General features: G+C 42.2%; 1 protein-coding gene across 1 annotated transcript in view; it reads left to right on the forward strand.

The window, feature by feature from the left end:
- Window positions 1-1026: 1026 nt before the first annotated feature.
- Window positions 1027-14900, forward strand: part of LOC144605941 (rap guanine nucleotide exchange factor 5-like) — an 82607-nt gene continuing 68733 nt past the window's right edge. Inside the window, exon 1 of the mRNA XM_078421640.1 lies at window positions 1027-1306. Within this exon, the coding sequence (XP_078277766.1) occupies window positions 1133-1306 (174 nt within the window). The 5' untranslated portion in view covers window positions 1027-1132. The remainder of the gene's footprint in view (window positions 1307-14900) is intronic.

Genomic DNA, 14900 nt, shown 5'->3' on the forward strand with positions numbered 1-14900 from the left:
ATTCCCACCTACATTAAAATGGCATCAACAGTACCAGTGCTCAAAAAGAGTAAGATGACGTGCCTCAACGACTACCGACCGGTGGCACTAATGTTAAATAGCTGACAATGAGTGTGAGCTGAAATTGTAGTTGTAGTCAAGGTACTGATCATAATGGTAAGAATGTGATGGTCTGCTGAAATATTTGCATTTTGGGGATAAGTCCTGATGGAGATTGTTGGTAGGTGAGTGATAAAGGAGTAGGTGAATTAAGCAGTGCATTAGGGTAAGTGCAGTTTCAAAGATATGCTAGCAAAGGCAAGCATAACACAACTTGCTGCAGTTAAGAGTTTATTAAATACAAAGAGCTGTTGTTGAAGCATAGCAGTTTAAAAATCAAAATTGTTTCAAAGAAAACTATGGTTTCCCAGTAGGTGTCAGTTGATCACTTTTTGTTCCTGAAAGAGTAATTTCACTTCTGATATAGAGCAAAGTTAAAATAAAAACTCTGATTATTATGTAATTGTGTTTTTACATTTCATGAATCTAATTAAATTGCATTGAATTAATAAGAACAAACAAACTATACTAAATTAAAATCCAAAGGACACGATAAATAATTACTGTGGTACAGAATTTTATAAAACCATGCCTAAGATTAGATCTATTGTACTGTGCTTCAGACAGTCAACTGTGCGCATCAAATGTCAATAAGATTATGGACATTTCAATATTTAAATATTTACAGATGCAATGCCTTTTTGTGAGAGTTAGTTTGCAGTTCGTTGTCAAAAACTAATGACAGTGTCACAACAGATAAATTGCACTGTAAAAGAATTATAATGATTAAATATGAGTTCTCTCATTTGCATGGCACAGAAATCGAGAAGAGCCTGTTTTCCCAGTACACTGGGGGTTTGCAGTGGGAAAAGAGGAAACAGTGCATAATGGGACATCCTGCACCTGTAGATGACCTCATTCAGTATGCGATATACTATGCAGAATGCAGATTATATGCAGAGCAGAAAGCAAATGGCTGGGTGGAGTAGGTAAAACTGCAGCTTGTTAAACAGAACCCAGCAGATATAGCTACCAACAGAAGTGCTTCGCAGGAAAAAAAGGAAAATGCGTATCTCTGATCGGTTGTAAGAGGATGGCTCAACTATCTGATATTCCTGGCAGTCTTTGTGTCCCAGAAGTAGGACTCTTAGCCGCTTTAAAATGGAACAGAAATTCAAAGGGACAAGGACAAATAAAACAGAAGATAAAAGACCTGCCTGCATTATTCAAAAATGGATTGAATCTCAAGAAGAAGCATGCTGATGTGGTAATTGTACAATTTTCTAATTTATTATATATTGGAAAAAGATGGGGCAGATTAGCTTCACAGTTCTGAGAGAAGAGTTATGTTGTCCTTTCTATGATAGGTTATTTAATATACAGTATGTTGTGGAGGGTATGGGGCAAAGCACTTTGTTGAACGACATACATGTTAGACAAATATGATTGTGGTGATGTGATCACAGAGCATGAAGCCTTCACAAATAGATTGACTATTGTTCATAGAGGAACTTATGTTAAATACAACCTATGTAAATAAAGATAGATTTTAAGTAATCACTTTTTAGTTACAATGAGCTGCCTTGATGCACTGATCCAATGAAGCAGTAAGCTTGTCATCTTTGAAACTCAGGATAGTTTGATTTTTCTATCAACATGAAACATATCAGCACTTTACACTGAGGGCAATCATCCCCAGGATTGTAATCACTGTCAAAAAAGTAACAACTTAATTTCACATGTTACATTATAGAACCATCACTGAGTAAATGGCACTAATCAATTTTTACAAAAATCACTTAAGAAAAAAATAGAAAGCTCTTTTTGAAAAAAAAACATGATGTTGAAACTGACAGATCTTGAAGTTTCATTAAATTGCCTGAATGGTTAGAGTGTGTTATCTAGTATGTGTTGCATGTTGTTCTTGGCGATCTGATTAAAGATTTTATTAATACAGATGACCTCCGTGTTACGCAGAGGGGGGAAGGGGGGGGGATTGTGTACCAATAAAATGGATGGTACTACAATTTTCTGTAATGTAAATGCACATTGTAATGTAAATGTTATCTACGCATGCACAAGAAACGCAAAATGAAAAATAATTTCTTGCTTATTTTTCTCTCATAAATTCTGCAAGAGCAAATTTTATCCCATATCTCAAATCATTGTGTCATGCTTTGTGACTTCAGAAAAAAACAAATGTCCATAACCTAAATGGCTGTAATGAGGTGATTGCTTGTACGAACGTGGGCCGTTGAGCGGAAAGTTTACTCAGATCTTTTCTTGCAGCCAAATTTTTCTTTATATTATATTTACAATATTGTTACATTTTCTCCCAATAATGGAATTGCATATAATACCTGCCTGACAAAGTGGCATCAGTGATGGTGTGACTACTTAATACAATATTGCAATGAAATATGGCTAATTAAACGTCCCATAGATTTTTTTTCAGCCACATCTTAGTAACTAAAATCTTGGCAATTTGAAAATGCTGAAAATGCCCGGCAAATCAGGCAGCATCTGTGGAAAGAGATATAGCAGAAGTAGCAAATTCAGACTCGCATCAGAAAATTCAGACTGAAGATGAGGCTGCCGCTGTTTTGCATTTCCCATTTATGTAATCGTAAAATTGGTATCAACCCTTTCTCAGCCTCTCCCTCAGTTTTCTCTAACCTGCCCTCTTTATTTAACTTATATCAGTCTTGTTTCTTATGTTACTGGTTCCGATGAAGGTCATTGATCTGAAATTTTGAGTCTCTCCATCAATACTACTTGACCTGCTGAGTGTTTCTGGTATTTTATGTTATTGTTTCAGTTTTTCAGCTTTGCATTATTTGTTCCAATCACTGCAATGAATGTCTACTGTTTTTCGTTGTGATAAGAGCTATATGCATGAACAATTGGTATGGGGCACAGCAACTTAACATTACTTAGAGTTATAGAGTCATAGAGTGATACAGTGTGGAAACAGGCCCTTCAGCCCAACTTGCCCACACTGGCCAACATGCCCCAGCTACACTAGTCCCACCTGCCCACGTTTGGTCCATATCTCTTCCAACCTGTCCTATCCACGTACCTATCCAACTGTTTCTTAAATGTTGGGATAGTATCTGCCTCAACTACCTCTTCTGGCAGCTTGTTCCATATACCCACCACCCTTTGCGTAAAAAAGCTACCCCTCAGATTGCTATTAAGTCTTTTCCACTTCACCTTAAACCTACGCCCTCTGGTCCTCAATTCACCTACTCTGGGCAAGAGACTCTGTGTATCTACCGATCTATTCCTCTCATGATTTTATACACCTCGAAAAGATCACCCCTCATCCCCCTGTGCTCCAAGGAATAGAGTCCCAGCCTACAGCCCGCAGAGGGATAGGGGCCAAGCATGGGGAATTGGACTAGCTTAAATGGGGCGTGTTGGTTGGTAGGGGTGTGTAGAGCTGAAGGGCCTGTTTCTATGTTATATGACTCAATAATTCTATGATACTTCAAAGCAGCTACATTAGCTAGATTTGTAAACTGGAAAACAGCAATTAAGTATTGGTGTCAGAATGTGATTTCCTCTGATGTAATTATCTTTCACAAATCACAAGCAAAAATTATTTGAAATAAAATTTTAATGAAAAGAAAACATTACATTGAATTACTATTTTATATAATTGTATTTCCTCTTGGAAATAAAATAGCTTTAAAATGGATTTCCATGAAAAATTGTTTTCTTCTGCAATTTTATTGATTAGTTGCTCTTGCAATTGAACAATAACAGAGCAATGATTTTTAAATCCATATGTTCATCATTTTAGGGTGGGAATGTGGCTCCTAATGTATCTTTGTAGTACAGACAGGTTTGGGGAGAGTGGGGGTTGTGGGCAGTGAGAGTGGGGGTGGGGAGGAGGGGAGAGTGGGGGTGAGGAGGAGGGCAGAGTGGGGGTGAGGAGGAGGGGAGAGTGGGGTGGGTGGGGGGAGGTGAGGGAGGTGGGGGTGAGGGGAAGGGGATGGGAGTGGGGAGTAGGGGTGGGGAGGGGGGAATGGGGAGGGGGGAATGGGGTGGGGGGAATGGGGTGGGGGGAATGGGGTGGAGGCAGGGCTGGGGGAAGTGCGGCGGGGAAGGGCAAGTGGGGATGGGGTAGGGGGGGATGGAGTGGGTCAGTGGGGGGAGGATAAGGGGGATTGAGTGGGAGGGGTTGAGGGTGCTACACCAATACAGGAGAGGCTTTGGGTCCAGGGCTCGCTCAGTGACACCCTCTCCCCTTCCCTGTCCCTCCTCTACGAGGAATAGGCCCAACGGGTCCACTTGGTCTAGTATATTACAAAAACTCTCATCTTGTGTATACGTACAATATATATATATTTCATTGCATATTTGTCTGTTCCCGAAATACAGCTAAAACGGTACACGATAGCGCAACAATATTAGCAACACATAAATCACCATTGTCCTGTGGTTCAAATGGTTGTTATATTTTAAAAGTTTTTCACTTTTTAAACTTTAAAAATCACCTTTTTAAACTTTAAAAAATCCTTTTCCACCCGCCCTGCCCGTCAGCCGTGTTTGCCGTCACAATGGGAACTCAACCGGGTCCGCCTGTTCGACGTCATAATGGGCACCCAAAAGGTCCGCACCCCTGCAGTTAAGGCCCATTGATCTGATACATAAGATTGCCGCTGGATCTGCACGTGCACAGAGCAAATGGGTTTGCGCCTGCACAGTTGGGGCCCGTTAATCTAATACTTACGTAAGATGGCTGCTGGATCCGCGCGTGCACGGTTGGGGGAGGGTTGCCATTTTGTGTTCAGCTCCGGCGCGCACGCAGTTGTGGGAGGGTTGACCTTCCACCCATGGTGCAGCGCGAACCTTCCTCCCGTGGTGCAGCGCCGCATCAGAGAGGCGAAAGAAGATGGCCGCCGGCAGGCCGCTCTCCTGCTGCTGGCCGCCGTGATGGCCGCCCGGGGCTGGGGTGAGTGGCTCCCTCTCCCCTTTCCTCTCACCCCTCACCCGCCCCCGGCCCCGGTGGAGACTCCGAGCAGGAGGAAGATGCGCGCCTCCCGCCGCCACGCTGCCCACCGGGAGGTGTAGTCCCTGCTCCCGCCCAGCCCCAGTGCCCTGGACCATCACCGAACTACAACCCCCAGCAGGCAGTGCAGCACACACACACACACACACACACACACACACACACACACACACACACACACACACACACACACACACACACACACACCTCCAGGGTAATAATAAAAATAATAATGAAATAATAATAATAATAATAATAATAATAATAATAATAATAATAATAATAATAATAATAATAGTACTTAAAATATAATAATAGTACTTAAAATATAATAATGTAAGAATATAAAATGTTATATTGTATATCTATTAATATATATAAATCTCTTGCAGGGGAGGGGGATGTGGGTGGTTTGACTGATGCCCGGGTTGAGGAGGGAAGGAGTGGGTGAGTGGGTGGGGGGGGAGAGTGGAGGAGGGGGGGGGGTTAAGGGGGGTTGAGGGGGGATGGAGTGGGTTATTGGGGGGGGAATGGGGGAGTGGGGGAGGAGAGGGTGCTAGACCAATGCGGGAGAGCTTTGGGCCCAAACCCACCCTGTTCTAGTTTCATTTAAAAAGGTACATCTTATGGCACAGTGGCGCAGGAGTAGCGTTGCTGCCTTATGGCACCATAGACCTGGGTTTGATCTGTATGGATTCTGTATGTTCTCCCTGTGAGCACGTGTATTTTCTCCGGGTGCACCAGCTTCCTTCCACACACCAAAGACGTACAAGTTTGTAGGTTAATTGGCTTCTGTAACTGTAAATTGTCCCTAGTGTGTAGGATAGTGCTAGTGTACGATGTGATCGCTGGTTGGCGTGGACTCGGTGGCCGAAGGACCTCTTTTCATGCTGTGCCTCTAAAGTCTAAAAGGTACATGGATATACATTGAAGTATGTAATATACATGATTATGCATCAAAAACAGGAACGTTTTTGGCTTTCCATGGCTAGAACGAAGATAAGGGGATGAGTGGCATTCTCTACTGTAATGTCTAATGAATCTGTGCTTCATAATTGTCTAATAGAATGAAATCACAGTAGGTACAAATACATTATAAATTTATTGTCATATTTTATCATCCTAATGTAACTGGACAGTTATTATTGTGAATTTATGCAACAGTGGATAGCACAGTTCATACAGTGCATTCAGAAAGTATTCAGACCCCTTCACAAATATTACACAGCACAAATTAATATTTCAGTCTATTATAAATATTTAATCAAAGTATCTTCGGCAAAATGGATCTATTCATTTATATAACGACAGTATAACAGCTTTTGTATAACAAGTTATTGATTGCCTGACAATGCTACACATTACAACCCAAAGAAACAAAATTTGATCACAGCAATTACTACAAGGTTACTACAAATTACTTTGCAAAAATTTCTAAACACCTGTTTTCGCTTTTTTTATTATGGGGTATTGTGTCTAGATTGATGATTAAAAAATGAATTTAATCCATTTTAAAAGGCTGTAACGTAGCAAAATGTGGAAAAAGTGAAGGGGTCTGAATACTTTCTGAATGCACTGTACATAAACAGTACGTTTTGGGCTCATTTTCCAAAGGTCATTTGTACAGTCCTTCTACGGCAATCTACTTGACTCTGTTGGGTGGATTTCATTAGCTTCCAGCAGAATGTGCTAAGAAGACTTCCCCTGAGGATTGGGAAACAGGAACTGTTGATTTCATTTCCCTTCCCCAGCATATCTGGCCTTCCATTGTCTCAGAAGGAATGACATTTCACAGAACTCAGGAAATGGCCTGAGACCCTGCCTCCACCCACTGTGTGACGGGAAATAGTCAAATAACAATTACGTGAACAATATGAGAGGAGCTGAGTGAGTCATGGATTAGATTTTTCACCATTGCCATTCCTGCTCAGAGACCAGGGACCCAGCTTGTTTCAAGGTGAAATGGATAAGATTAGTTTATAACTGGACAGATCACAAAATAAATTGCCAAATATTGCAAATACAAAAAGATTGTCGAGTGGTATTCAATTATTAATGTACTGAACCTGTTTAGTCTTTGCATATCTCAAGCATACTGTAATTTAACCCTTGCTATACCTCAGATAGTTCAAAGTTAAACTGAAAATCTTGGAGCATGAAATGTTGTGGACCAGCTTGAGTATTCAAAGTTTGAAACATTAATTAAATTCTCACCCCACATATTTTAAGTACAAGTAGATGGGTTTGGCCATTACAAATCCTATCTTGGTGAAGGGTTCTGTTTTATTTTTTATTGAAGAAATTATGGGAATACACTTTTGAAATTACGATGAAAACTGGTTCTCAGTATAGCACATTCTCCACCACTTAAACAAGTAACCCGATCACTTGTTCTTTAGTCATGTGTGGTATCACTATTAGTGTAAGTAATGGACTATCATTAAAGCAGCCATACTTTAGATTTCATCAATTGGTTATTTACATGGCTGAGTTCAATAGAATAATCTGGGGCTATTCTATTCTAACCATTCTCAAATTAATTGACTCATGAGAGGTCCCATGCTTAAACTGCACCAAGATAATTTACCCAGAAATTCATTCCCTTTTTCTATTCCTCCTTTTAATGGAAAGAAAGTGCATTTTAAAAGCATGTTCAATGTACGATCACAAAGCATGTCCAGAGACTAAGAATGAATATCTCCCTCTTTGCCTTCTCTGTTCTCCTCAAATAATTCATTGTCTGACCATTTCCCACCCACTGCCCAAAACAAGCATCTCAGATTGATACCCCTCCATCACATCACATGTGGCATTATTAGGATGATTAGCACAGGTAAACTATTTGCCCAACTATTCCATGCCGGTGTTTTATGCTTCTCCCGTCCATTCTCAGCTAAGTCATCAATATAATCTTGTATTTCCTACTTGATCATATGCTTGCCCTGCCTCCAGGTACATGTATTTATATTGTTGGTCTCAATCTCCCTCTGTGGTGGTGACTCTGACATTCTATCCACTTTGAGCATTAATTTTCTTTTGAATTCCTTGTTGGATTTCTTGATGATAGTTTCATGATGGTGGATCCATGTGGAAACAGTTTTTCTAAGTCCACTTTATCAAAACCTGTCATATAAACCTCTATTAGCCAAGTGAAGACAAATCCAGCCAGTTCACCCTTTCCTGATATGCGTCCCCTTGCATTTCCAATGTCATTGTTGTACATCTACTCCCGACCTCTTCTCCTTGCTTCTATCTCCTTGTTACGATATGGCAATCTAAATTGTTCGCTGTATTCTACATGTGGCCCATGGAACAAAGGATTTTAAAGATTTTAGGAAGAACGCTTAATACCTGGTGTAAGAAACTGGCATCAAATGAGTCAGCTGTGGTTCATACAGGATTTAGGAGCACATTTTTTAGATTTTAGATTTAGATTCTACAGCGCGGAAACAGGCCCTTTCGGCCCACCAAGTCCGCGCCGCCCAGTGATCCCCGCACATTAACACTATCCTACACACACCAGAGACAATTTTTACATTTACCCAGTCAATTAACCTACAAACCTGCACGTCTTTGGAGTGTGGGAGGAAACCGAAGATCTCGGTGAAAACCCACGCAGGTCACGGGGAGAACGTACAAACTCCATACAGACGGCGCCCGTAGTCAGGATCGAACCTGAGTCTCCGCCGCTGCATTCGCTGTAAGGCAGCAACTCTACCGCTGCGCCACTGTGCCGCCCACATTTAAAAATGAAAAATGGGGTGGGGGTGGGGGGATGAAGAGGCCATGAAATGACCTTGGCAAATAGGATTAAGGAGAATCCTAAAACCTTTTATTAGAAGCAAGAGGATAGCTAAAGAAGGATTAAGTGCCCTCAGGGATAAGAGGGGTAATCTAAATGTGGGACGAGGATATGTTATAAATGCAATCCAAAACGAATGCTGATCAGTATTAACTAAGGAGAAGAACATGGAGGCTGGAGAGATAAGCAAGGGTTATGCTAATATTTTGGAGCATGTCAATATCAGGGGAGAGGAGGTGCTAGAGATATTGAACTATATTTGGGTGGATAAATCCCCACGACTGACGAGATCTATTCCAGTATGCTTGGGGAATCATGGGAGGGATGGCTGGGGCTCTGACAGAAACCTTTGCTTCTTAGCTAGCCACGAGCAAGGTACCAGAAAACTTCAGGAAAGTTAATGATGACCCTTTGTTCAAAAAGGGCAGTGAGGATAAGGCTGGATTAGTGACAGGGAAGTTGTAGGAGAAGATTGTGAGAGGCAGAATTTATGTTCAGTTGGAAAGACAGGAGCTGATGAAAAGGAGTCAACATAGTTTAGTGATGGGGAATGATGCCTCATGATTGAGTTTTTTTAGGAGGTAACTCAGAAAATTGACGAAAGACAGTCCTGCATGATGGGTTTATCCAGAAGGTGAATGTACAAGGGATTTATGCATGTTGACAAACTGGATCCAAAATTAACTTAGTGTTTGGAGTCAGAGGGTAGGAAGTGTATGACAAGTGGTGTACCACAGAGATTGGTGCTGAAACCTTTGTTGTTTGTAATATATATAAATGACCTGAGGAGAATGTAGGTGGCTGCGGATGGCACAAAAATTGATGGAGTCATGATGACTAAGAAGATCATCTAATGATAAAGCAGGGTATAGATCTGTTTCAAATTTGAGGGGAACTGTGGCTGGTGAAATTTAACCCAGTCAAGTGTGAGGTTACTCACTTTGAGAGATCAGATTCTGGTACGATGGGTAGAATAAATGATATTGGTTTATTATTGCCACATATATCAAGATGCAGTAAAAAAAACAACATACCTTCTAGGCAAATCATTGCATACACAATTACAATAATACTATATTTGAGTATAACAGTGCAAAAGAGAAAGGAACAGAGTGCAGAATATACTGTTACAGGTACCGAAAAAGTAACACTAAAAATCATGCAATCATTCAAGATAGTTTGGGAGAATGAGAATCCATTCTTAACATATGAGAGATCTGCTTAAGAGTCTGATAACAGTGGGGATGAAGCTGTTCTTGAATCTGGTAGTACATGCTTTTAGGATTTTGTATCTTCTGCTGATAGGAGAGGGGAAACGAAAGGATGACCAGGATGTGAGTGGTCCTTGATTATTTGTCTTGTTTTCCCAAGGCAGCATGAAGAGTAGGAGGAGTCAATGGAAGGAGGCTGATTTGCGTGATGGATTGGCCTCGCCCATAACTCTCTGCAAGTTCTTGTGGTCTTGGACAGGGCATTTGCTATACCGTTGAGATGCATCTGCCTGGATAGGATGCTTTCAATGGTGCTTTCAATGGTAGAAACTAGTAAAACCCAGTTGAGACATGCTGAATTTCTGTCATCCTCTGAGGAAGTAGAGGCATTGGCATGCTTTCTTGGTTGAGTCAATGTGGTTGGGTCAGGAAATTTGTTGGTAATATTGACACCAACAATTTATGAGCATTGATGTAGACCTTGGGATCCAAGTTCACATTTCCCTGAAATTGGCAACATCGGTGGTTGTTTTCGTAAATTAGGTATTTGGTATGCTTAGCTGCATAGGCTGAGGCTTTGAGTATAAGAATTTGAAAGTCAAGCTTCAGTTGTACTAAACATTGCTTAGAGCACAGTTATTGCACGCAGTTTTGGTTGCCACACTGCAGGAAAGCTGTTGTGGCAATTGAGACTGCAGAAGAGATTCGCCGGGATGTTGCTTGGAATGGAAGGATATAGTCATAAGGAGAGATTGGATGGCCTGAATTTATTCACACTAGAACAAAGAGGTTGAGGCGTGAGCTTATAGAGGTTTACAAAATTATAAGAGGGAATAGATAGCACGTAGAGGTTAGATAGTCAGAATTCTTTTCCCCAGGATGAGGAATCCAGAACTAAAGAGCTCAAGTTTAAGGTGAGAGGGGAGAAATTCAAAGGAGATCTTCAAGGTGAGTTTTCCACACAGTTATCCTGCATAAGGATGGTTATCCTGCATAAGCTGCCACAAGAGGTTGTGGAGGCAGATACAAGTACAAGGTTTAAAAGGCATTTGGACAGATACTTAGATAGGAAAGGCACAGAGGGGAAATTGCCTAATGCGGACTAAAGGGGTTAGTGTAGTCAGGCGTTATGTGGTTGGCATGGATGAAGTGGGCCGAAGGGCCTATTTCTGTTATGCGTGATTTTATGATTCTACAAAAGGTTCAAGCTGGTTTACCATGTGTTCCCTAATTTAAAATTCTATCTATCTATAAATACCGCTGAGGGGTCATATATGAAGCATAATTGGCCCTTCAGCTCAGCACTTTACAGAACTGCTGACAGGGTCAGTGCTGAATTCAGTGATGGAGCTGGAATCAGACACACTGTTTTCTAACTGTGGTTGTGCTTTTAATTTCTCTGCTACAGTGCAGTGGTGCTGAATTCCAGTATCCACCTCCCCACTACAACGGATTGGCATTTCACTACAGTTCTTCTGGCTCACCACCAGCACAATCTAGCCCAAGAATATTTTGTAAAAAAAATTTAAACAGAATATTATTGGTATTAAGAGAGATCTGGATGTTATTTTTACACAAGGTAATAGTTTACTTTGAAATAAGATAAGGCTGCAATAGTTCAAGTCGGCTTATTATTCCCATTGAATGTGAAACTCATTTTAGTAGCTCTCAATGCAGTTCCCAGTAACAGCGGATAATCAGCCATCAACAATGGCTCAATTTCCTTCAGAGGAACATCAGAATGATGTACAGAGCGAATGTTGTTAAGGTGGAAACTGAGGAAGATGAGAATGGGCTGTACTTTGGAGCAGGAATTAATCTCATTGCCAAATGCGGTTACCTAGTGATATACAGTGCATTCAGAAAGTATTCAGACCCCTTCACTTTTTCCACATTTTGTTACGTTACAGCCTTATTTTAAAATGAATTAAATTATTTTTTTAAAATCATCAATCTACACACAATACCCCAGAATGAAGTGAAAACAGGTGTTTAGAATTTTTTGCAAAGTAATTAAAAAGAAATAGCTGAAATATCACATTTACATTGGTATTCAGACCCTTTGCTATGAGTTTGCTATGCTCAATATTGAGCTTATGTTCATCCGGTTTCCACTGATTATCCTTGAGATGTTTCTAAAACTTGATTGGAGTCCACCAGTTGTAAATTAAATTGATTGGACATGATTTGGAAAGGCACATACCTGTCTATATAAGGTCCCACAGTTGACAGTGCATGTCAGAGCAAAAATCAAGCCATGAAGACGAAGAAATTGTCCATAGACCTCCGAGACAGGATTGTGTCGAGACACAGATCTGGGGAAGGGTATAAAACAATTTCTGCAGCATTGCAGGTCCCGAAGAGCACAGTGGCCTCCGTCATTCTTAAATGGAAGAAATTTGGAACCACCAGGACTCTTTATAGAGCTGGCCGCCCGGCCAAACTGAGCAATTGGGGGAAAAGGGCTTTGGGCAGGGTGGTGACCAAGACTTCGATGGTCACTCTGACAGAGCTCCAAAGTGCCTCTGTGAAGATGGGAGAACCTTCCAGAAGGACAACTATATCTGCAGCACTTCACCAATCAGGCCTTTATGGTAGAGTGGCCAGATGGAAGCCACTCCTCAGTAAAAGGCACATGACAGCCCGCTTGGAGTTTGCCAAAAGGCACCTCAAGGACTCTCAGACCATGGGAAACAAGATTCTCTGGTCTGATGAAACAAAGATTGAACTCTTTGGCCTGAATACCAAGCGGCACCGCTCATCACCTGACCAATACCATACCTACAGTGAAGCATGGTGGTGGCAGCATCATGCTGTGGGGATGTTTTTCAGCGGCAGGAGCTGGGAGACTAGTCAGAATCGAGAGAAAGATGAACGAAGCAACGTACAGAGAAATCCTTGATGAAAACCTGCTCCAGAGTATTCCGAACTTCAGACTGGGACGGAGGTTCAACTTCCAACAGGACAATGACTCTAAGCACACAGCGAAGGCAACGCAGGGGTAGCTTCATGACAAGTCAATGAATGTCCTTGAGTGGCCCAGCCGGAGCCCGGACTTGAACCCGATCGAACATCTCTGGAGGGATGTGAAAATAGTTGTGCATCGATGCTCCCCATCCAACCTGACAGAGCTTGAGAGGATCTGCAGAGAAGAATGGGAGAAATAACCCAAATACAGGTGTGCCAAGTTTGTAGCGTCATACCCAAGAAGACTTGAGGCTGTAATCGCTGCCAAGGGTGCCTCAACAAAGTACTGAATAAAGGGTCTGAATACTTATGTAAATGTGATATTTCAGTTATTTCTTTTTAATTACTTTGCGAAAATTTCTAAACACCTGTTTTCGCTTTTTTATTATCGGGTATTGTGTGTAGATTGATGATTTAAAAAAATGAATTTAATCCATTTAAAAATAAGGCTGTAACGTAACAAAATGTGGAAAAAGTGAAGGAGTCTGAATACTTTCTGAATGCACTGTATCAGGCAGAAAGTATATTTCTGTGTTTACAGGTGCAGTTATCCGTATTTGAACGGCATTACATTTTGCTTAAATAACATTAAACATTTTTATTATCACTATTAATTGGTCAGCAAAATAGTTTTAGGAATGCTTGATAATATCTTCCTGATGCTTTTATTGTGACTGGTACAAAAGAGCATTTAACAAAAAGAATTCCAACAAAATAATTCTTGTAGAAATGTCGAGCTGCTTGAGTGCATGAAATGGGAGGAGTTGGCTGCGCCTAACGGCTGCGGCTCTCTGGCAGTCTGTTGTCTTTTTTTCTTTTTTTTTTGTTTGTGTCGGTGTTGGGATGGTTTTTGTTTCTGTTTTTGGCTGTGTGTGTGGGGTGGGGTGTGGGGTGGGGTGTGGGGTGTGGGGCGGGGGGAAACCTTTCTTTTATTAGGTCTCTTCCCCGGGGCGCAGCTCGCCCGCGGGGCCTTCCATCGCCCGGCGCGGCTCGGCTGCGGGACTTAACATCGCCGGCGCGGCTCGGCCACGGGACGTTTCAGTGCCCGGTGCGGCTCGGCCGCTGGACTTAACGTCGCCCGGTGCGGCCGCGGGACGTTTCAGTGCCCGGCGCGGCTTGGCCGCTGGACTTAACATCGCCAGGCGGCTCGGCCGCGGGACGTTTCAGTGCCCGGTGCGGCTCGGCCGCGGGACGTTTCAGTGCCCGGTGCGGCTTGGCTGCGGGACGTTTCAGTGCCCGGTGCGGCTCGGCCGCTGGACTTAACATCGCCTGGTGCGGCCGCGGGACGTTTCAATGCCCGGTGCGGCTCGGCCGCTGGACTTAACATCGCTCGGTGCGGCCGCGGGACGTTTCGGTGCCCGAGGCGGCTCGGCCGCGGGGCCTTCCATCCCCTTGCGGGGGCTGTGCGTGTCGTTTGCCTCGGTAGGGGTCGAGCTGCCTGTCCGTGGGTGCGGGGGCAAGAGAGGGGAAGTTTTGTTGCCTCCATCACAGTGAGGGGGTGTTTGGAGTCACTGTGATGGATGTTTGTGTTGGGGTCGGGTGTCCTGTGTTCTTTTCTTTTCTTGTGGCTGCTGAAATTTCTTCGGTGTTGTGCCGAGTGACAATAAAGTGTTGTTATGTTATGTTATGTTATGTTATAAACCAACAATCCTATTCTGTGCTTTTGCTGAAGTTTGCAAATCTTTTTAATTTCAATGTTTATTGTCAGGAGAATTTGTTCACTGAGTTATAGCCCCATTACTGATTAAACATATAGCCTTCATGTTGCTTGATTCCTGGAAGAAAACAACATCCAAGGACGATGAACCCATTGTTTTTCATCTCTCAACTTTAAAATGGTTTCTAAAATTTGGAGAGATGTATT

This window comes from Rhinoraja longicauda, chromosome 2 (genome assembly GCF_053455715.1).
Source record: "Rhinoraja longicauda isolate Sanriku21f chromosome 2, sRhiLon1.1, whole genome shotgun sequence".
NCBI lineage: Eukaryota > Metazoa > Chordata > Chondrichthyes > Rajiformes > Arhynchobatidae > Rhinoraja > Rhinoraja longicauda.